Consider the following 17,021-nt stretch of genomic DNA (forward strand, 5'->3'; position numbering starts at 1 on the left):
TTTGGGTTTGCTTTTGTCAAGGTAACTGATGTTTAACTGATAAAGTTACAATAAAGAAGCAGAATATCAAATCCCTTGCTGAGGCAAGGGACTTAAGAAGTAGAAGGAGAGAGAACTGTTAGGAGGAGTATTAATAATATCACGAAATCCAGTTCCTTTTTGTGATTTCTATCAGATTATAACTGCTTACAGTAAAGAAAGCAGTGTACCTCTGAAGTGACTTTGCAGATCGAGATTCTTAATTCATTCTACTGCCCCTCATTGCTTTCGCTAACACGGTGATAGGCCTCTGCAGGAGTTTTAAATATTTTGTTTTTCAGTAACAAGAAAATGTACTATGTAGTTTATAGACATTAGTGTGGCTACTTTCTTCTTCACTGTGTTTTGAAATTTGAACACAACAGAGTTTTCAGAGTAGTATTACATCGCCAAGCAAGTCTCTTTGTAAGTGAGGTTTTCATTTTCCCCTTCCTGAAGCTTCCTTTTTTAATTATAAAGTTCAGCATTGAGGCTTTCCCAGTTAACTGATAAAGACATCCAGCAACATGGAACACCTTGGTTATCTAACCCTTGACCCTCTCCAGCATAAATTCGTGATTGGCTTCAGCATGGACAGTCTCATGACACCTCCCTGCACACATGTTGCTTATTTGTTATCTGTACCTTGGTTCAAGTGCTCCCTCCTATTTTGAGTGTTTGGTCCCTCCCCTCCCTTCCTTCTATCCAGTTTACTCCCACACTTCAGGGGAAATGACACCTCCTCCATTGTGCCTCACTCACTGGCTCCTTCCCACTTGCATCTCCTTTTCTGAACTCTTATTCCGTGAGTGGCCCTATGTCTTAGCACTTAATCTCCTATAAACCATGCTAATAAAATGGATGTGGTGCTCCTGGCTAAATGTATCCAGTCAGACTTGGCTGTACTTTCTTCTGGCCAGAGGAATGAAATGCCTTGTGGTAACAATTCATCTTATAGAATACAGTTTTCTGTTATTTAACTCACAGCAGACTGGGATTCTAGAGGGTCACCACTCTGGCTCATTCTTCTCTGTAGCCTCCTTGATATCCAGCACAGGCTGGATACTCACCTAGAAGCAGTCATTGAATTCATCTGGAATCTAAGAAACCTCGACATAGTCTAAACAGCTTTAGTGCAATTGAATGAACATGTAGAAAGTAAGTGAAGTCCCTGTGATCCACAGCGCGGTCAGGACTTAATTCTGGAATAGGAGGTTTCATGGATAGACCACCATGGTGTTCACACAACATGGGTGTGTTGGTGGCAATCATGTCTCAGCTGGAGATGGCAAAGTGGGTAGAGAGAGATGAAGCCTGGTCAGGGTAGAAACATGGTTGTTGACTGCCTACTCACTTGGGTTGTGAGTAGGCAGTCAGTTGTACCTTCATAAGAACTAGTGTGTAGGAAAGTCCTGAACAGGGATAATAAGTCTGTTTGTCTTGGATGCCAACACTAATTGATTTATGTAGACTGCCTGAAGCACTCTATTGAAAAGAATTGAAAAATACCATATGGGATCAGTGGAACAGAACACCATAATTAACCTGCAATGTGGCATTGGCATGTCTATGTGCTGACTCTGACCTTGATGCTATGAAGTAATAGAAAAATCCAAGACAGGTCTCGGCCCACGGAGATTTACAATCCAACTGGAGACATAATATATTCATCATATAATTAGTGAACAAAATATTAGAGTGCTAAATTGTGGAACAGAGATTATGTTAAAGTGATGTGTAAAATGTAAAATTTATGGCAGAATAATTAAATAAATGCAAGGGGAAGAGTAGATGAATGTGGGCTGAAAAGGTCAGGAAAAATTTGTGTAGGAAAAAGGCCTAAGCTGAGCCCTTCTCAGAGGAATGAGGTTGAGGATGGGATGGGGGAAGGGAGAGAAATAATGATACTCCCACTGAGGAACTGTGTAGGGAGCAATAGGAAAGAGTGCCAGTAGGAAGGGATATGATTTGACAAGAGACAGGGTGAGAGGACTTAGCTTCTTTTAATAACTGGATGTGAACCCCATTGCCCTGGTACCCCAGCTTTACCCAAGCAGGAGAGAAGGGTAGGAACAGAGTCCCTTGTCCTTTGCCCTTGCCGAAGGTGCTGTGCTGCCTGTGCTGGCTCCATCCATGAAGAGGTGGAGCCAGGAGGAAGGGCCTGGATCTCCAGAGAGAATGTGCAGTTGCTCTTGTATATCTGGGTGAGCCCAAGGTAGAACATTTCTCTGAGAGGGGCCTGGGCAGAAAAATCCACTAGAAGTGGGTAGGAGATGAGTAAGCAAAAGAGTGTTCCTTCTGCAGCCTGGAAGGAGATGAAGCCCCTTCAGAGAAGGACATCAGTAATTGGACACCCAGAGGGCATCATAATCAACATTCAGGGCTTATCATGTGTGTATATATAAAATTATATTTTTATTCTCACAGATTGGACACAATGCAGATGCCAGTAAGGATACATGATCTATGTTTTCATAGGGAAAGTTTGAGATGTAGAGAGTTTAAATGCTCTGTGGATTATAGGGTTTGTTATAGAAGAGTCCTCAAATACAGGCATGAGTTCATTACACAATAAAATATGCACTGAATCTTGTCTCTCCACTTTTTATCAACAGACAGGCAGTTTCCTTAGTAGTTAAAAAAACTGTTCTCTGAAGCCAGACTGTCTGGGTTTGAATCCTGTTTCTATCACTGCAAGATGTCTAACCACCCCATGCCTCAGTTCTTCATCTGTGGAACGTAGTGTCTATATCACAGGGGTGCTGTAAGGCTTAAAATGGAAAATGCTCAGAAAAGAACTTCACACATAGTAACTACTAGAGTGTTAGCTATTATTTGTGACTGGAGGAGGTAAAGGAAGAAAAGAAAAGGCATGAATATATGTTTCCATATTGCATCTTTGAAACTAACTGTTCCTGTATTGGAAACTAAGTCATTAAATAGTCTAAAAATAGTCTACAACCTGAAGATTCTCTAATTGAACACATTGTGCTATTTATTTCCAAGATAGGTGCAGAGTTCAGGGATAGAAAAGAGAAAGATCTTTTGATAACATTTCACTGGTAAAGTTTGAACTCCCTAATAGCCAGAAAATAATGGATAAAATGCTACATGTCTCAAAATTTGAAAATGTGGATTTTTTTGGTCCCAATTTTTCACTTTCTAATGGATGCTAAAGGCAATAGACCTGCTCCTAGCAAAAACTACCATGAGGAGCTAATCTTATTTTAAATTAATTTTCATAACAGTGTATGCTTCAGGAAAGTAGAAACAATATAGTTCATTGCTCAGTTCAATTGCCTAATATGACACAAGTCCTGCATAGAAGACAGTCGTTTGTTCACAAAAAGGGATCTTAAAAATCCATTATAAATTTGATAGAAAAAAAAGAACAAATTTCTTTAAGACTTACATGAGGAAATATTCTAGCTGGGTAGAATTTCCCTTGTCAAAAACAAAGACAAATTGGAAAGGCTGCCATTTAAGGATAAATCATTAAGAGGCTCTCAAGATGATTACCATATTTCTTTCTTTTTTTTTTTTTTTTTTTGAGATGGAGTTTTGCTTTTGTCACCCAGCTGGTGTGTAATGGCGCTTTCTCAGCTCACTGCAGCCTCCACCTCCCGGGTTGAAGTGATTCTCCTGCCTCAGCTTCCTGAGTAGCTGGGAGTACATGCGCCTAACACCAACCCAGCTAATTTTTGTATTTTTAGTAGAGATGGTGTTTCACCATGTTGGTCAGGCTAGTTTTGAACTCCTGACCTCAGGTGATCCACCCGCCTGGGCCTCCCAAAGTGCTGGGATTACAGGCGTGAGCCACTGTGCCCGGCCGCCATATTTCTAAATTGATTCTCTGTCTCTGAACAGATGGATTTATGTTATGTAATATTTTAATATAACCTTTAATTAAATTATCCCTAGCAGGCAATATTTTAAAATAAAGTTAATTAGCATTTTGTATTTTAGCAATCCAATCATGTGCAACTTGTTTTTACCAACGTTACTTCCTAGTTTTCTTGAGGAACAATGGGAAAAGGACCTCTACATAATTTAAAGGGCAAGCTCAACATGTGATGCTAATTTACCATTCATCAAAATGAGTTGAAAAATGCGGTACCTTTGGGTCTTGTGCTGGTCTTAGCTGAACCCCAGGACACTGACAAACAGAGTTGCTGTCTAGTTGTTTATAACCATACTCAGCCTTCGCCAAGTTTTGGCCAGGCTAATGGAATCTTGTGGACACACAGGGTACAACACGTAGGAATCACGGGCCCCTTTTCTTTTGTGTAGTCACTTTTAAAGGTAGCCACAACACACAGCAGGACTGAGACAGCTTGGAGTCTTGCTTTGTTCCCAGCAGAGGGACTTTCCTTTGGTAATGCTCCCAAGTCAGAGCTTAACTCTTCAGCAACTGGAAAGCTGGTTGTGTTTCTTCTTTTGTTTGCTTTTTTTTTTTTTACTTCTTTCATGCCCACCCCTTACCCCAAACATTTTCCTGAGGAAATTATGATCCTTCAGGTTGTTTTACAAAGTTAACCTCTCAGGAGACTCTGCAAAACATGCAAAAGGGATATCATTCTTTTTTGTTTAATTTTCACCTTTAGAATTTAAAACCAATGAACTGTAAATCCTTTTAGGGGAAAATTTAAATAACACTTATTTTATGTATATTTGGAAGCACAGGGTAATTTTTTGAGGAGGGAGGGGAAAATTAATGAAGGTGTAAGAGGGAATCACAAAGACAAATTAAAGTAAAAAGTTATTAAGTATCCCATATTTAAGCAGCACGCCTGATTTCACATGTGTGGTTTATATGTGCACATTGGGTCAGATGATGTCATCCAATCTCAAAAACTGCATAAAATAGAAGCCTGATGTACCCTATTTATCCAATCAGAAAGTACATATCTTTCTCACATTCTATTGGATAATGACATTGCACTGTATTTAAAAGAGACTTTAGAGGACCAATGATTTTAGACAACCAATAAAGGATTAGTCATGCTGGTTGCTCTGCTGATCAGTTCTTCTTAGTCAAAATGGTCAAATAAGTGTAAATGTAGCTTTGTATAATGCATCTTCCTTCCCTGGAAACAATCATTATAAGAATGCTCAAGATCCTGCCACAGCTGTCTAACGAAGGTCTATGTACAAGGCACAGAGTTTGGCTCTAAAGAGCATGGTGCATGCATGGCTTTGGTGACTCACAGTTGGGGGAAGATCCAGTGGATGAATGTAAGGATGGGCAATTTAAGCCCATTGTGCCAACATGGCATATGGAATGATTCTGAGAGAGTGTGATAGGGCCAACCCACGGCAGAGCTCTAGCCGAGCGGGTGTGTTTGTCTTTGGAGCCCTGACTTTCTTGATGCTCTGTTCTCTTTCATCTGGCTATCAACTTAACCCTGCATGTAATTAGCCTGTGATAATGGAGTCAGAGGATAAATGGCTTAAAAGGGTCTTGGCACAGTTTATTTCATCGTAAAGGAGAACACCTGACAATGGGGAGAATCATCCCCCCTTTATTTGAGGAAGAAAAATCAACCAATTGGCAATCCAAAAATGTCTGATTGTGCACCTGCTAGGTGTGTGTCCCTCTGTGAGGTACCTGGGGGTTATAGGAAAGTACAAGGTACAGCTCTGCCCTCCTGGAACTTACAACTTAGGTGTGGACAAAAACACCCCAGTGAAGCTGTAACACTTCGTACAGAGCCACATGAGGGAAATGTAAACTAAATAGCACAGGCCATAAGTGCCAAAGGAGTGGTGACTAAATGATGGTTTCTCACAGCTGCTTAATGGGATGAGATCAAAATAGGGATCAACTGATTATCATCACAGGAGGGAAAAAAAGCAAAACCATAATTCAAACATTTCATGGACACCAGAAAAAAAAATATAAAGAATTATGGGGAGTGTAATAATTGTCTATTTTGTCAATATTAATCTTTCAATGGGATTCTTTTTTTTTCTTTTTCTTTTAAAATATAAATGTTTTAACTACCTTGACAGACTAAACTTACATGGGCATTTGAGCATGGAGGTAAAGAAGTAAGAGCTTTTGGGGTTAAAACATCAATATGAAATGTATTACAAAAAGAAGATTCTTTTATGAAAGGCTTCTAAAGTTGTCTTACATTTCTTAAATCAATCTGTAGCACATAATCAGTAAAACCGTGTCATTTAAACAGAAGATCATAACTTAGAAACTCAACCTTATGCATCTGTATCTTATTATGGGCTGTAACTTAACACATGAGTTTCAGAAGTTGTTAAAATTGAGTTCAGACTAACAAATCTTAACTGTTAAAAACAACAGCAACCACCACCAAAAACCTCTGGTGAGATGGGAGAGCAGTCAATGAAGAGATCCCGGATTTGATCTCGCAGAACAGGTGTCTGTCATATTTGATTTTGATCTGTTAAATCTCACTTATCTATGATAAATAAATGTACTAGGACAGATATGGCCATAAAGTGATCAAGAAGCTACCTATTTTTTCCACTTTAAAAACCTGTCTTCTGGGGTTGAGACTTTTATACATTTGACTGTAAACTCTGTCAAATGTATACTTACTGAAAAAAGAAAAAGAACCAGCTCTTATGCCATTGATAGTTGTACTAAAATTTACATTTTTCCCTTAGTATAGATTCAAATAAAAATAGGCCCTATAATAAATCAAGTAAAATTCGCATTTGAATAGGCTTCAGACAAACAGACATCCATAGTTTAGATGCTAAAATTAGCAGAGTTCAAATTACTGTAATTAAGATGCACTCATTATTTTAAAATAAGCTACCAAGCACTATAGGGTTTATTTTTGTTTGGCTGGTTTTTTGTGGTTTTAAACTGTATTTTTTCAGGGGTGGTGGAATGCAATGCAATATGTATAGGGATTTTACTACACAATAATCTTTAGCCTTTACATCCTACTCCATTCCTTTCTGTGAAATGTGAAAACTATAAATTTATCAGCAAATTTATTGATTTCACGTAACTGTACTAAAAACATGGGGTGGATAAAGTACTTGACTCCTGAGGATTCTTGCTCTCTCATGCTGCATATAGCTAGATTCATGATTACTAAGATGTTTTTAATAGCCCTGTAGTCTGGTCCAGTTTTTCCAAAGGGTAAAAAACGTACTCTTTGAAGTACAGTATTCACCTATCTGATATAAATAAAATCTTTCATGCAGAAAAATGTTCTCCCAAATGGAAGAGTTAATGCACCTCAAATATGTGAGAAATTTGCTTCCAATTTTTCAACGCTTACTAAAGGATCCATCTTACTTTTTCATTATAAAATTTGGGAAAAAATACCAGTGAAATCTTACACGTCACTTCATAAGTCAATGCTAGAAACCAACTCATTCTCATGGCTACAGTGACAATGAAGATACTTTTTAAACAATCTTTTTGAGAAAGTTTGCCCTGATTTTGGCCTTCAGTCAGTGAAAGTGGTTTCTCCCCATAGGCATGTTTGACATTCACAAATCTTGCATCTTATCTGAGTTGGCAAATGGTTTCTTGCTAAGAAAAAGCTGCAGTTTTCCCTAACTTAGGTATCCGGATGTGTACCTCCAACCAATGTCAATATAAACTTTTCCCCAATGCAACATAAGGCCATAAACTTCCAGAACTAATTGAGGATCACTGTTAACTCCAATGGCTCCCTATTGTCGGCATGTCAGCATGACCCAACCTGCCTCCTCAGTCTGTCTCTGCCTCCCCCACCACATGGTTCTTGTATTGCCCAATTTGTCTTTGGACAAGCTGTGCTATCTCATCAAAAATTATCTTGCCCTTGGCCGGGCGCGGTGGCTCATGCCTGTAATCCCAGCACTTTGGGAGGCCGAGGCGGGCGGATCACGAGGTCAGGAGATGAGACCATCCTGGCTAACATGGTGAAACCCCGTCTCTACTAAAAATACAAAAAAAAAAAAAAAAGAAGAAGAAATTAGCCAGGCGTGGCGGCGGGCGCCTGTAGTCCCAGCTACTCAGGAGGCTGAGGCAGGAGAATGGCTTGAACCTGGGAGGCGGAGCTTGCAGTGAGCTGAGATCGCACCACTGCACTCCAGCCTGGGTGACAGAGCGAGACTCCGTCTCAAAAAAAAAAAAAAAATTATCTTCCCCTCTCCACTTTCTTGTCACACTTCTGTTCAAATGTGATTATTTAATGGACTCCCTCTATGCTCCTGGTAGAGTTCCTTTTTCTCCCCTCTGTTTTCCTAACAGATAAAGTCAAGCATCCCAAATCCAAAAACCTAAAATCCAAAATGTTCCAAAATCCAGAACATTTAATTGCTGACATGAGACTCCAAGGAAATGTTCACTGAAGCATTTCAGATTTCAGATTTTCAGATTTGGGGTGCTAAAGTATATATAATGCAAATGTTCTGAAATCCAAAAATAATCTGAAATCTATAACACTTCTGGTCCCAAGCATTTCAGGTAAGGCATACTCAACCTGTACTGGTATTACAACACTAATGACATGGTAACTAGCACTTGTGAGAGGCAATGTCTCATAGTGTTTCAAGGTGAGGAGTTAGAAGAGAGAATTTGATTCCTGGCTGTATCACATACTAGCTGTGTGACCTTGAGCAAGTCATTTTAACTGCCACGTGCCTCAGTTTCCTCACCTCTAACAACAATAGTACCTACATTGCTAGCTTACTATGAAGAATAAATGTTTCTAGTACAGTGCCTAGCACATGATGAGGACTTGACATCTTAACCTTACTATTAAATGGTTGAAGGAAGAGCCCAAAGATGTCAGATAAATGTATTCTGCTCTTGTAATATGAAGAGTTAACATTCAGATTAGGATCTGAAAGCATAGCTATCTTGAAGTCATATGGTGATTTCTTTTGAGAAGGTACGCAAGGAATTGTCAAACAGCGGCAAACAAGTAGTAAGTTCAAACACTTCTTCAAAAGAGCAGACAGGGGCTGCTTTTAGGATAGCTCAGCTTTGGTTGTGATGCATGACACATGAAACAAAATTGGATATTGCACAAAGCCAAGAATGGAAGGCAACATGGAGACAAGACATACTTTGCAGAGATTCTGCCTGGTAGTGTGGAGACTTCCAGTGCTACTTGTTTTAAAAGAGAGACATTTATGCAGGGAAGAACAGTCCAGTGTCAGCTTAGATGAACAAATTTCAAATTGGGAGTCCACTTTATTTGAAACCTCTTTCCATTTTTTTTCATATGAAATGTGAAATAGGGAAAAGAAAAAAAAGTGTTACGGAATTTATTTCCTTCTAGAAGAGAAAATAAAAAAAGAAACAAATCACAACTATTGCCAGATGAATGCCTTGTATAAAATAAAATGACAGGTTTAATGTATTGCTAAATACCATTTGAAGAGCTTCCTTGTCTGAGAAAGCATTTGAATTTTATTTCTTTAAATGAACGTAACTATTCCCATGTGCATCTGTTTCAGACCAGAAAACTCTCTGGGTGCTTTCTCTTGACGAGAAAATTCAGTTACTGTTGCTTGTTTTTAAGCAAATCAAAAGCCAACTGAGGGCAATAAATGAATTGCATGATCATTTACACTCCCTGCATTATGTATAACCAAAGAGTGAAGAGAGAAAAACTGTGTTTGCATTCATGGGATTGAAATTTAGAAAAAATTTAAGTGTTTTGTGTGTGCATGTGTGTGTGTTTGTGTGTGTGTGCTCTTTTGTTCAACGGGGCTGGGTTTTAAAAATTCTTGGATCAGCTTTCATCTTGTAGGAAAGTAAGGTAGCAATTTTTCTTAAGGAATTGGCAGTGATGTGCTCAAGTGCTCAGCTCTTTCCTTCTGGCAGAAAGAGCTTGGAGCGGGTTAGAGTGGAGGAGGAGCTAGGAGTGACTAGGAGGAGAGGGGACTGCTCAGAACCTGCCATTCAAGGCTGGTGGCAGCTTTTTACAGGCTGCCAATAGGAGTGTGGTGGCAGCAACTTATGGGTATGCCAAAGAAAATGGGTCCATATGCCAAACTCTGGCGTGTGCAGCACCTACAGCTTGCCAGGGCAATGGCATAGGCTCCAGACAGACTTTTGATGTCCTGTCCCAGAAAGTAAGCAAGCCCATTCCCACTTATTCCACGACATTGGTAAGTGATTGGATGTTTTACAGTTAGGAAAACTCCTGGTACAGAAATGTGCCATTTGGGTTACTGTCATTTAGTCATTTTGCAGATTAGAAAAGAAGGGAGAGAATCGGCAGTTTAATATTCACGTCTATTAAGCCATGCAAGCAGTTGCAGAGTAGCAGTCCATTCTAGGGTAAACAGGAAATGTTCTCTGGTCAAATTTAGGTTCTATGTTAATGAATGAAATATATAAAACAGGACACTTATTTGTTCTCCCGTATGAAAGAAGTCCTGCGAAGTCCTGGGTGACAGAACTTAATGTATGCTTTATTGTAATCCTTTTTCTAGTCTATCTTCTCTTCTAAACTGTAAACAATCACAGCAATTTAGTTCATCTAAAAATGAGCTATACAATTTCACGTTTGAACTTATTAAGTTTTTCAATGAGCCAGTGAAAAATGTTTCCCTATTTTTTTAACTGCTTCCCCTATTTAAACCCTCAGCATAAGAACCCTGGTCCTATACAATTTATCCAAAGCTTGGGCAGCCCAAGAGCCCTTTTATCCCGCACTAGTGAATTCAGTTCTATTGTAGGAGACAGACATTCTTTCCTTCCCTTTTCGCTTAAAAAACATAACAAACCTGAATAGACTCCAGGCTAAAGTAGTGGAGAGAGTGATTTTTATTAGATCTAACATAGTTATTGGCAAATGCTTAAAGACAATATTTAAAAAGAGAGAGAGAGAGAAAGAAAAGGCTTTCACTTTATGCCTTAAAGGACAGATTGGTTACAATTTAACATCTAAGAGGAAAAATTTATAGAATTAAATGGCCTAACATTCCTCTTTCTTCAACATATGAGAAATCTAAGCTAAGAGGACATCTGGAAAGGAACATTATTCAGCAATCAGAAAGCAAAAATTCAAACCATTGATGTTTTGATGGAGACAAACATAACTAGATTCACAAAGAGGAAAGCTGCAACCTATTGAAGTTAAAAAAAATTCCATATGCATTTTACCTTTTGGGAAGTTCCATAGCAAAGTTCTATTTCAGAAGCCCTTTGTAATATGAAACCCACTGTAGATAAGATACAACATGAAGATAGTCTGTTTTGCAGCAGCAGGAAATCAAATTGGTTCCAGAAACGAAGTTATATGACAAATGGTTTAATAGTATTGCTAGAATTGGAAATCTTGATTGAATTATTTTTAAATCATTTTAAAAAAAGATTTTAAAATAACTTTGCCTTGCTGTATAAATTGGTGGTGGGGGGGTATGGGGTCCCCACAGTGAGTGTTGCTGAGGTTGGGAGGCATCTCATTTTATTGGCCTTTTAACTAAAGCATTATAATCTGTTATCAAAATTTAAAAGCTCAGCGGTGATTTACTGTTAATTCTGGTTTGCAACAAAAATTTTCAGACAAACACGATACTGGAATTAACATAACTAATATGTGCTGTGGGGTATTAAACAGGTTAACAAATAATGATATATTTTAGTATCATTTCCAAGTTATTTTTAGGTTTAATCTCAGCACCAATCAGTTTTGCTTTACTTTAAAAGCATCAGAAAAAGTTCATTAGGTCTTAGGCAGGTCTTGGATTATAGAAGAGACTTCCAAATAGTTAGCAAGATGTATCACTGACAGAATAACCCAGCGCCTAATGCCTGTAGGTGAAATGAAATCGTTCTTCCGACTGAAGTCAGGAACAAGTTAAAATATCACTTAGAACACAGCATACGACTGCAGAGATTTAGGAGAAATCTTACTTAAATAGGATGTGACTTGACGTTTAGGACTATTTTCTAAAAAGTCAAAAAACTTTTCCCCCTTCAGTACTTACAGTCTTTGAAGACTAGAGACGGATCTCTGTGAGGCAAGACCTGGGCAATGATGTGTCTCAGAGATTCCAAGGTTCTGTCCATCTTGGGTCTGCCTGTGTGAGCCTCCTGTACAGAGTGTCCTCATGCCTGAATTCTTGCAGTCCTGGGCTGAATTTCTGCAGCTCATTGATGCACTGGATTACCAAAGAATCCCTTTTAACATCTGCCAATCAGACATTTCCCAGAATCTAAAGACCCCTCAGGGGGCCCTCTTCCCAGGCTCACTTATCTTTGTTGTATGCTGAGCTAATTAGCTCGAAAGGCTAGCTGACAGGCGGGTTCCCATTGCTTTCTTCTGTTAAACACACCCACCTACAGGCTAGCTGGGGAAGCTCTCTAAATTATGAAAATGGCTTTCCTCTCCAACCAGATTTTCTCTGAATGCTGTGCAGCATTCTGACTTGAGTATTTCTTCTGGCCCTCCATCTTCAATTGTGTTGCCCCCAGGAATATGGAATCAGGAAGGTTATTTCTCTAGGAAATTTCCTGAATGACAAGGGAGCTTCCAGCTCAGGACTGCCAGCTATGTATTAACAGTATAATCTGTATAAATCTAAATTTTCAGTATAATTCTTCTTTGGCAAAGGAGTACCATAAAGATTATGGGGCTGGGCGCAGTTTCTCATGCCTGTAATTCCAGCACTTTGGGAGGCTGAGGCGGGCAGATCGCTTGAGCCCAAGAGTTCCAGCCCAGCCTGGGTAACATGGTGAAACTCCAACTCTACAAAAAGTACAAAAATTAGCTGGGTGTGGTGGCACAAGCCTGTGGTTCCAGTTACTTGGGGGGCTAAGTTGGGAGGATGGCTTGCGCCTGGAAGGTTGAGGCTGCAGTGAGCCCAGATTGTGCCACTGCACTCCAGCCTGGGTGACAAAGTGAGACCCTATCTCAATTTTTAAAAAAATCTTTTAATAACTACCTTAAAAAACATATATGTATTTGCTTGCCCTGTTTCTTTGTTGTATTTTTCTTTTTAATAGAGTCTCATACTGTCATCCAGGCTGGAGTGCAGTGGCGTGATCATAACTCACTGCAGCCTTGACTAAGGCGAGGGGCTTGAGCTCTGGGCTCAAGCAATCTTCCCATCTCAGTGCCCCAAGTAGTTGGGAGGCACGTGCCACCACGCCTGGCTAATTTTTAAATTTTCTGTAGAGATGGGGTCTCACTATGTTGCCCAGGCTGGTCTCAAATTCCTGGGCTCAAGCAATCATCCCGCCTTGGCCCCCAAAGTGCTGGGATTACAGGCGTGAGCCACTGCATCCTGCCCTGAAATTTTTAATAATTATTAAATGAAAGGAAGTGAATTACATCAGAATTAATTAAAGTCAACCTTGGGAATGATTCACTTTGAAGGGTAAATAGGGACACAAATGTTCCCAGGCAAGCTGTAAGACTGTCCGTCAGGTTTTACTTGCCTCTGCCCAACAGAAGTGACTAAAATCTGGAAGCCTTGGCTTCCAGAAGAGTGGCTCCTGAATTCAAATACAGGGCTTAATTTAGTCTCTAGCTGTATCCTTTTTTTTTTTTTTGGAGACAGAGTCTCACTTTGTCACGCAGGCTGGAGTGCAATGGCGTGATCCGGGCTCACTGCAGCCTTGACTTCTCAGTCTCAAACAGTCCTCCCACCTTAGCCTTTCTAGTAGCTGGAACCACAGGCCCACGCCACGGTGCCTGGCTAATTTGTGTATTTTTAGTAGAGGGGGGGTTTCACCATGTTGCCCAGGGTGGTCTCAAACTCCTGGCCTCAAGTGATCTGCCCATCTCGGCCTACCAAAGTGCTAGGATTACAGACGTGAGCCACCATGCTTGGGCTTTATGGATCTTAAGAAAACAGAAATTCTTTTTCTACCTATTCATGATATATACTACCCATAACACTTTGTTAAATAATCTTTCCATAGAAGACATAAATATAAGTCACGGGATTCCTTTTCCATAATAAGGATTTATACCAGATATAAAATAACTAATTTTAGTGGCTATAACCTATGTTACTTGTTGAAGGAGGTTGTTAAGGATTGTCAAACTTTTATTAAAATATTTTTCCAGGGTAGCCACAGAGATTGCTTTTCAGTGTTTCTTCCAATTTTCAGATTCCATAACTAGGTTGTATTTTATGATGAACTGAAAGTAGACCATTAAAGACTATATAAAAATGAAATACCTTCCATGTGATCAGCTTCTTCAACTAGTTTGTAGAAGAGCAGGCTTTGTAAAAGGAAATAGATGGAATGGAACTATAATAATAATAATTCCTATTATACTGACTGCATTAGTTCATGCTGCTAATAGAGACATACGCGAGACTGGGTAATTTATAAAGGAAAGAGTTTGAATTGACACACAGTGCAGCATGACTGGGGAGGCCTCAGGAAACTTACAATTATGGTGGAAGGGGAGGCAAACACGTCCTTCTTCGCATGGCAGCAGGAAGGAGAAGTGCCAAGCAAAGAGGCAAAACTCCTTATAAAACCATCAGATCTCATGAGAACTTACTCACTATCATGAGAACAGCATGGGGGTAATCACCCCATGATTCAGTTACCTCCCATCAGGTCCCTCACGTCTTGAATTGTGATTATGGGAACAACAATTCAAGATGAGATTTGGTTCCAGGTGTGGTGGCTCACACCTATAATCCCAGCACTTTGGGAGGCCGAGGCAGGTGAATCACCTGAGGTCAGGAGTTTGAGACCCGCCTGGCCAACATGGTGAAACCCCAGCCCTACTAAAAATACAAAAATCACCTGGGCGTGGTGGTGCATGCCTGTAATCCCAGCTACTTGGGAGGCTGAGGCAGGAGAATTACTTGAACCTGGGAGGCAGAGGTTTCAGTGAGCCAAGATTGTGCCACTGGACTCCAGCTGGGGCAACAGCATGAGACTCTGTCTCAAAAAAAAAAAAAAAAAAAAAGGATGAAATTTGGGTGGGGACACAGTAAAACCATATCATGACTATCACTTAGCAAATGCCCAGAGGGAGTATATGCCACACAGAACACAGACACAGGGTTGTCCCAGAGTGCAAAGACATTGTATAAGATGAGAACTTGAAAAAAGTAGCCCGCATGTTAATACATTTTCTTTAAATAGGGTCCCAAAGTGCACTTTACATGAGCTGTACCAAATAGGAAATTTTCAATGATCTTGCTGTCCAGGAATTTATAATCTAAAACAGAAATTAGATGCTTTGTGTACAAAAAAGCTATTATCCATTGATTGGACACAAAGTATAAATGAAGTACTTTCAATGTGATATTGTATTGGAAACCAAGATATTTAATAGCACCACTAGAGAACTAAGAAAATTAATATAGACTTCTCAAAGAAGTAAGCCTGATAATATTAAAAAAGAAAAAAATAGAAATGTTTCGATTTCAGTCAATAAATGGGCATTTCTGTATGCTCAAATATAATTCCAGCAGTACTTTAAAATATTTTGGTTGCATTTTGGTGAAAGCAACACAGAACGTGGGATCATTAAGACCTAGGGTCTGATGTTCATTATCTATGTAAACTTAAAGAAGCCACTCATCTTTGGGCTCAGAGTCCTCGTCTATAAAATTAAGGGATTAAGCTGGATGCTCTCTTTCAGTTCTAACATACATTTTTCTATGTCTGTATTACAAATGAGCACAAATATTATCACAGATATTTTAGCCTTCTGTAAGTTCATATATTTGTTTCCTAAGGGTGCAATGATCTTCAAACAAATCACTTCTATTCCTACAATCAATCTGATTGTTATCCATTCATCAGTATGAGAGACACAAATCAATATAAGGAATTCAACGATGTTCACTGCTAATACTAATTATAATGAAAGGTAATTTGTTGAGAAAACTAATTTTCTTGCCGGGTGCAGTGGCTCACGCCTGTAATCCCAGCACTTTGGGAGGCTGAGGCAAGTGGATCACCTGAGGTCAGGAGATTGAGACCAGCCTGGCCAACATAGGGAAACCCCATCTCTAGTAAAAATACAAAAATTAGCCGGGCTTGGTGGCGCATGCCTGTAATCCCAGCTACTCAGGAGGCTGAGGCAGGAGAATTGCTTGAACACAGGAGGCAGAGGTTGCAGTGAGCCGAGATCGCACCACTGCACTCCAGCCTGGGTGACAAGAGTGAGACACTGTCTCAAAAAAAAAAAAAAAAAGAAGAAGAAGAAAGAAAGAAAAAAAGAAAACTAATCTTCAATTTCCATAAGGTTTTTCTTTAAAAACCAAACTATGAGCATCTTCATGGAGAGCTCCAAAACAGCTTCACGAAGAGAAGTCCATATAAATATCATGATTTTTAATGAGTTGTATTTTGATAAATGAAAAAGGAATTCTAAGAAAGGTGGATTATACAACATTCCAGTTAGAGAGCATAGTTTCTTCATTCCTATTAAGCCCAATCCTTCAGCAGAAGTTTTCTTAAACCTTTGTTTATGCATTTCCTTCTTAAATGCCCATAAAGACTTTTTACCTTAAAGTGCTATTGTAAGACAGTCTAGAAAAACAACTCTTTCTCACTATTCTTTATTCGATGTAAGAAGCATCTGATGGAGATGGAAGAACCTGAGAAACCCCTGAACAGTGTGTCTATTTTAGTACAAATTCTAAAGTTCACATTAGATTTCACTGTAAACCTCAACCATCTGTTGGCATATAGCAAAAACAAAAGTATTCAAACGAAGGTAGATGACTACAGTATAAACCAAAATGATGTTTTTACAAATCCTGTCAGAGTGTACTAATCAGAGGATGAGAAATAACATATAACTGACATATTCAGTGATCAAAACTTACCAGCCAATGGTAAGAAGGTGGGTCAGGGAAATAGCACACTTACCATTCTTTCAGGGAGAACAGAGTTCTTTGAGATGAGAAATCAAGGTGGTATATTTTGCATAATTTTATGCATAATGCAACAAAAAAGTTGATGGAAACTATAATTTTTTCAGTAAAAAGAAAAAATCATTCCTGGTCAGGCATGGTGGCTCATGCCTATAATCTCAGCGCTTTGGGAGGCTGAGGCGAGTGGATCACTT

The 17,021-nt window shown here is 39.3% G+C and overlaps 1 protein-coding gene across 1 annotated transcript in view; it reads right to left on the minus strand.

Annotated features, from left to right (window-relative positions):
* The window catches only part of LIX1 (limb and CNS expressed 1), a 50,898-nt gene extending 38,568 nt beyond the window's left edge, over nt 1-12,330 (minus strand). Inside the window, exon 1 of the mRNA XM_003899951.5 lies at nt 11,953-12,330. Coding sequence (XP_003900000.1) covers nt 11,953-12,034 — 82 coding nt within the window. The 5' untranslated portion in view covers nt 12,035-12,330. The remainder of the gene's footprint in view (nt 1-11,952) is intronic.
* Between the last annotated feature and the right edge of the window lie 4,691 nt (nt 12,331-17,021).

The sequence above is a fragment of the Papio anubis genome, chromosome 5, assembly GCF_008728515.1.
Source record: "Papio anubis isolate 15944 chromosome 5, Panubis1.0, whole genome shotgun sequence".
In the NCBI taxonomy this organism is placed as follows: domain Eukaryota; kingdom Metazoa; phylum Chordata; class Mammalia; order Primates; family Cercopithecidae; genus Papio; species Papio anubis.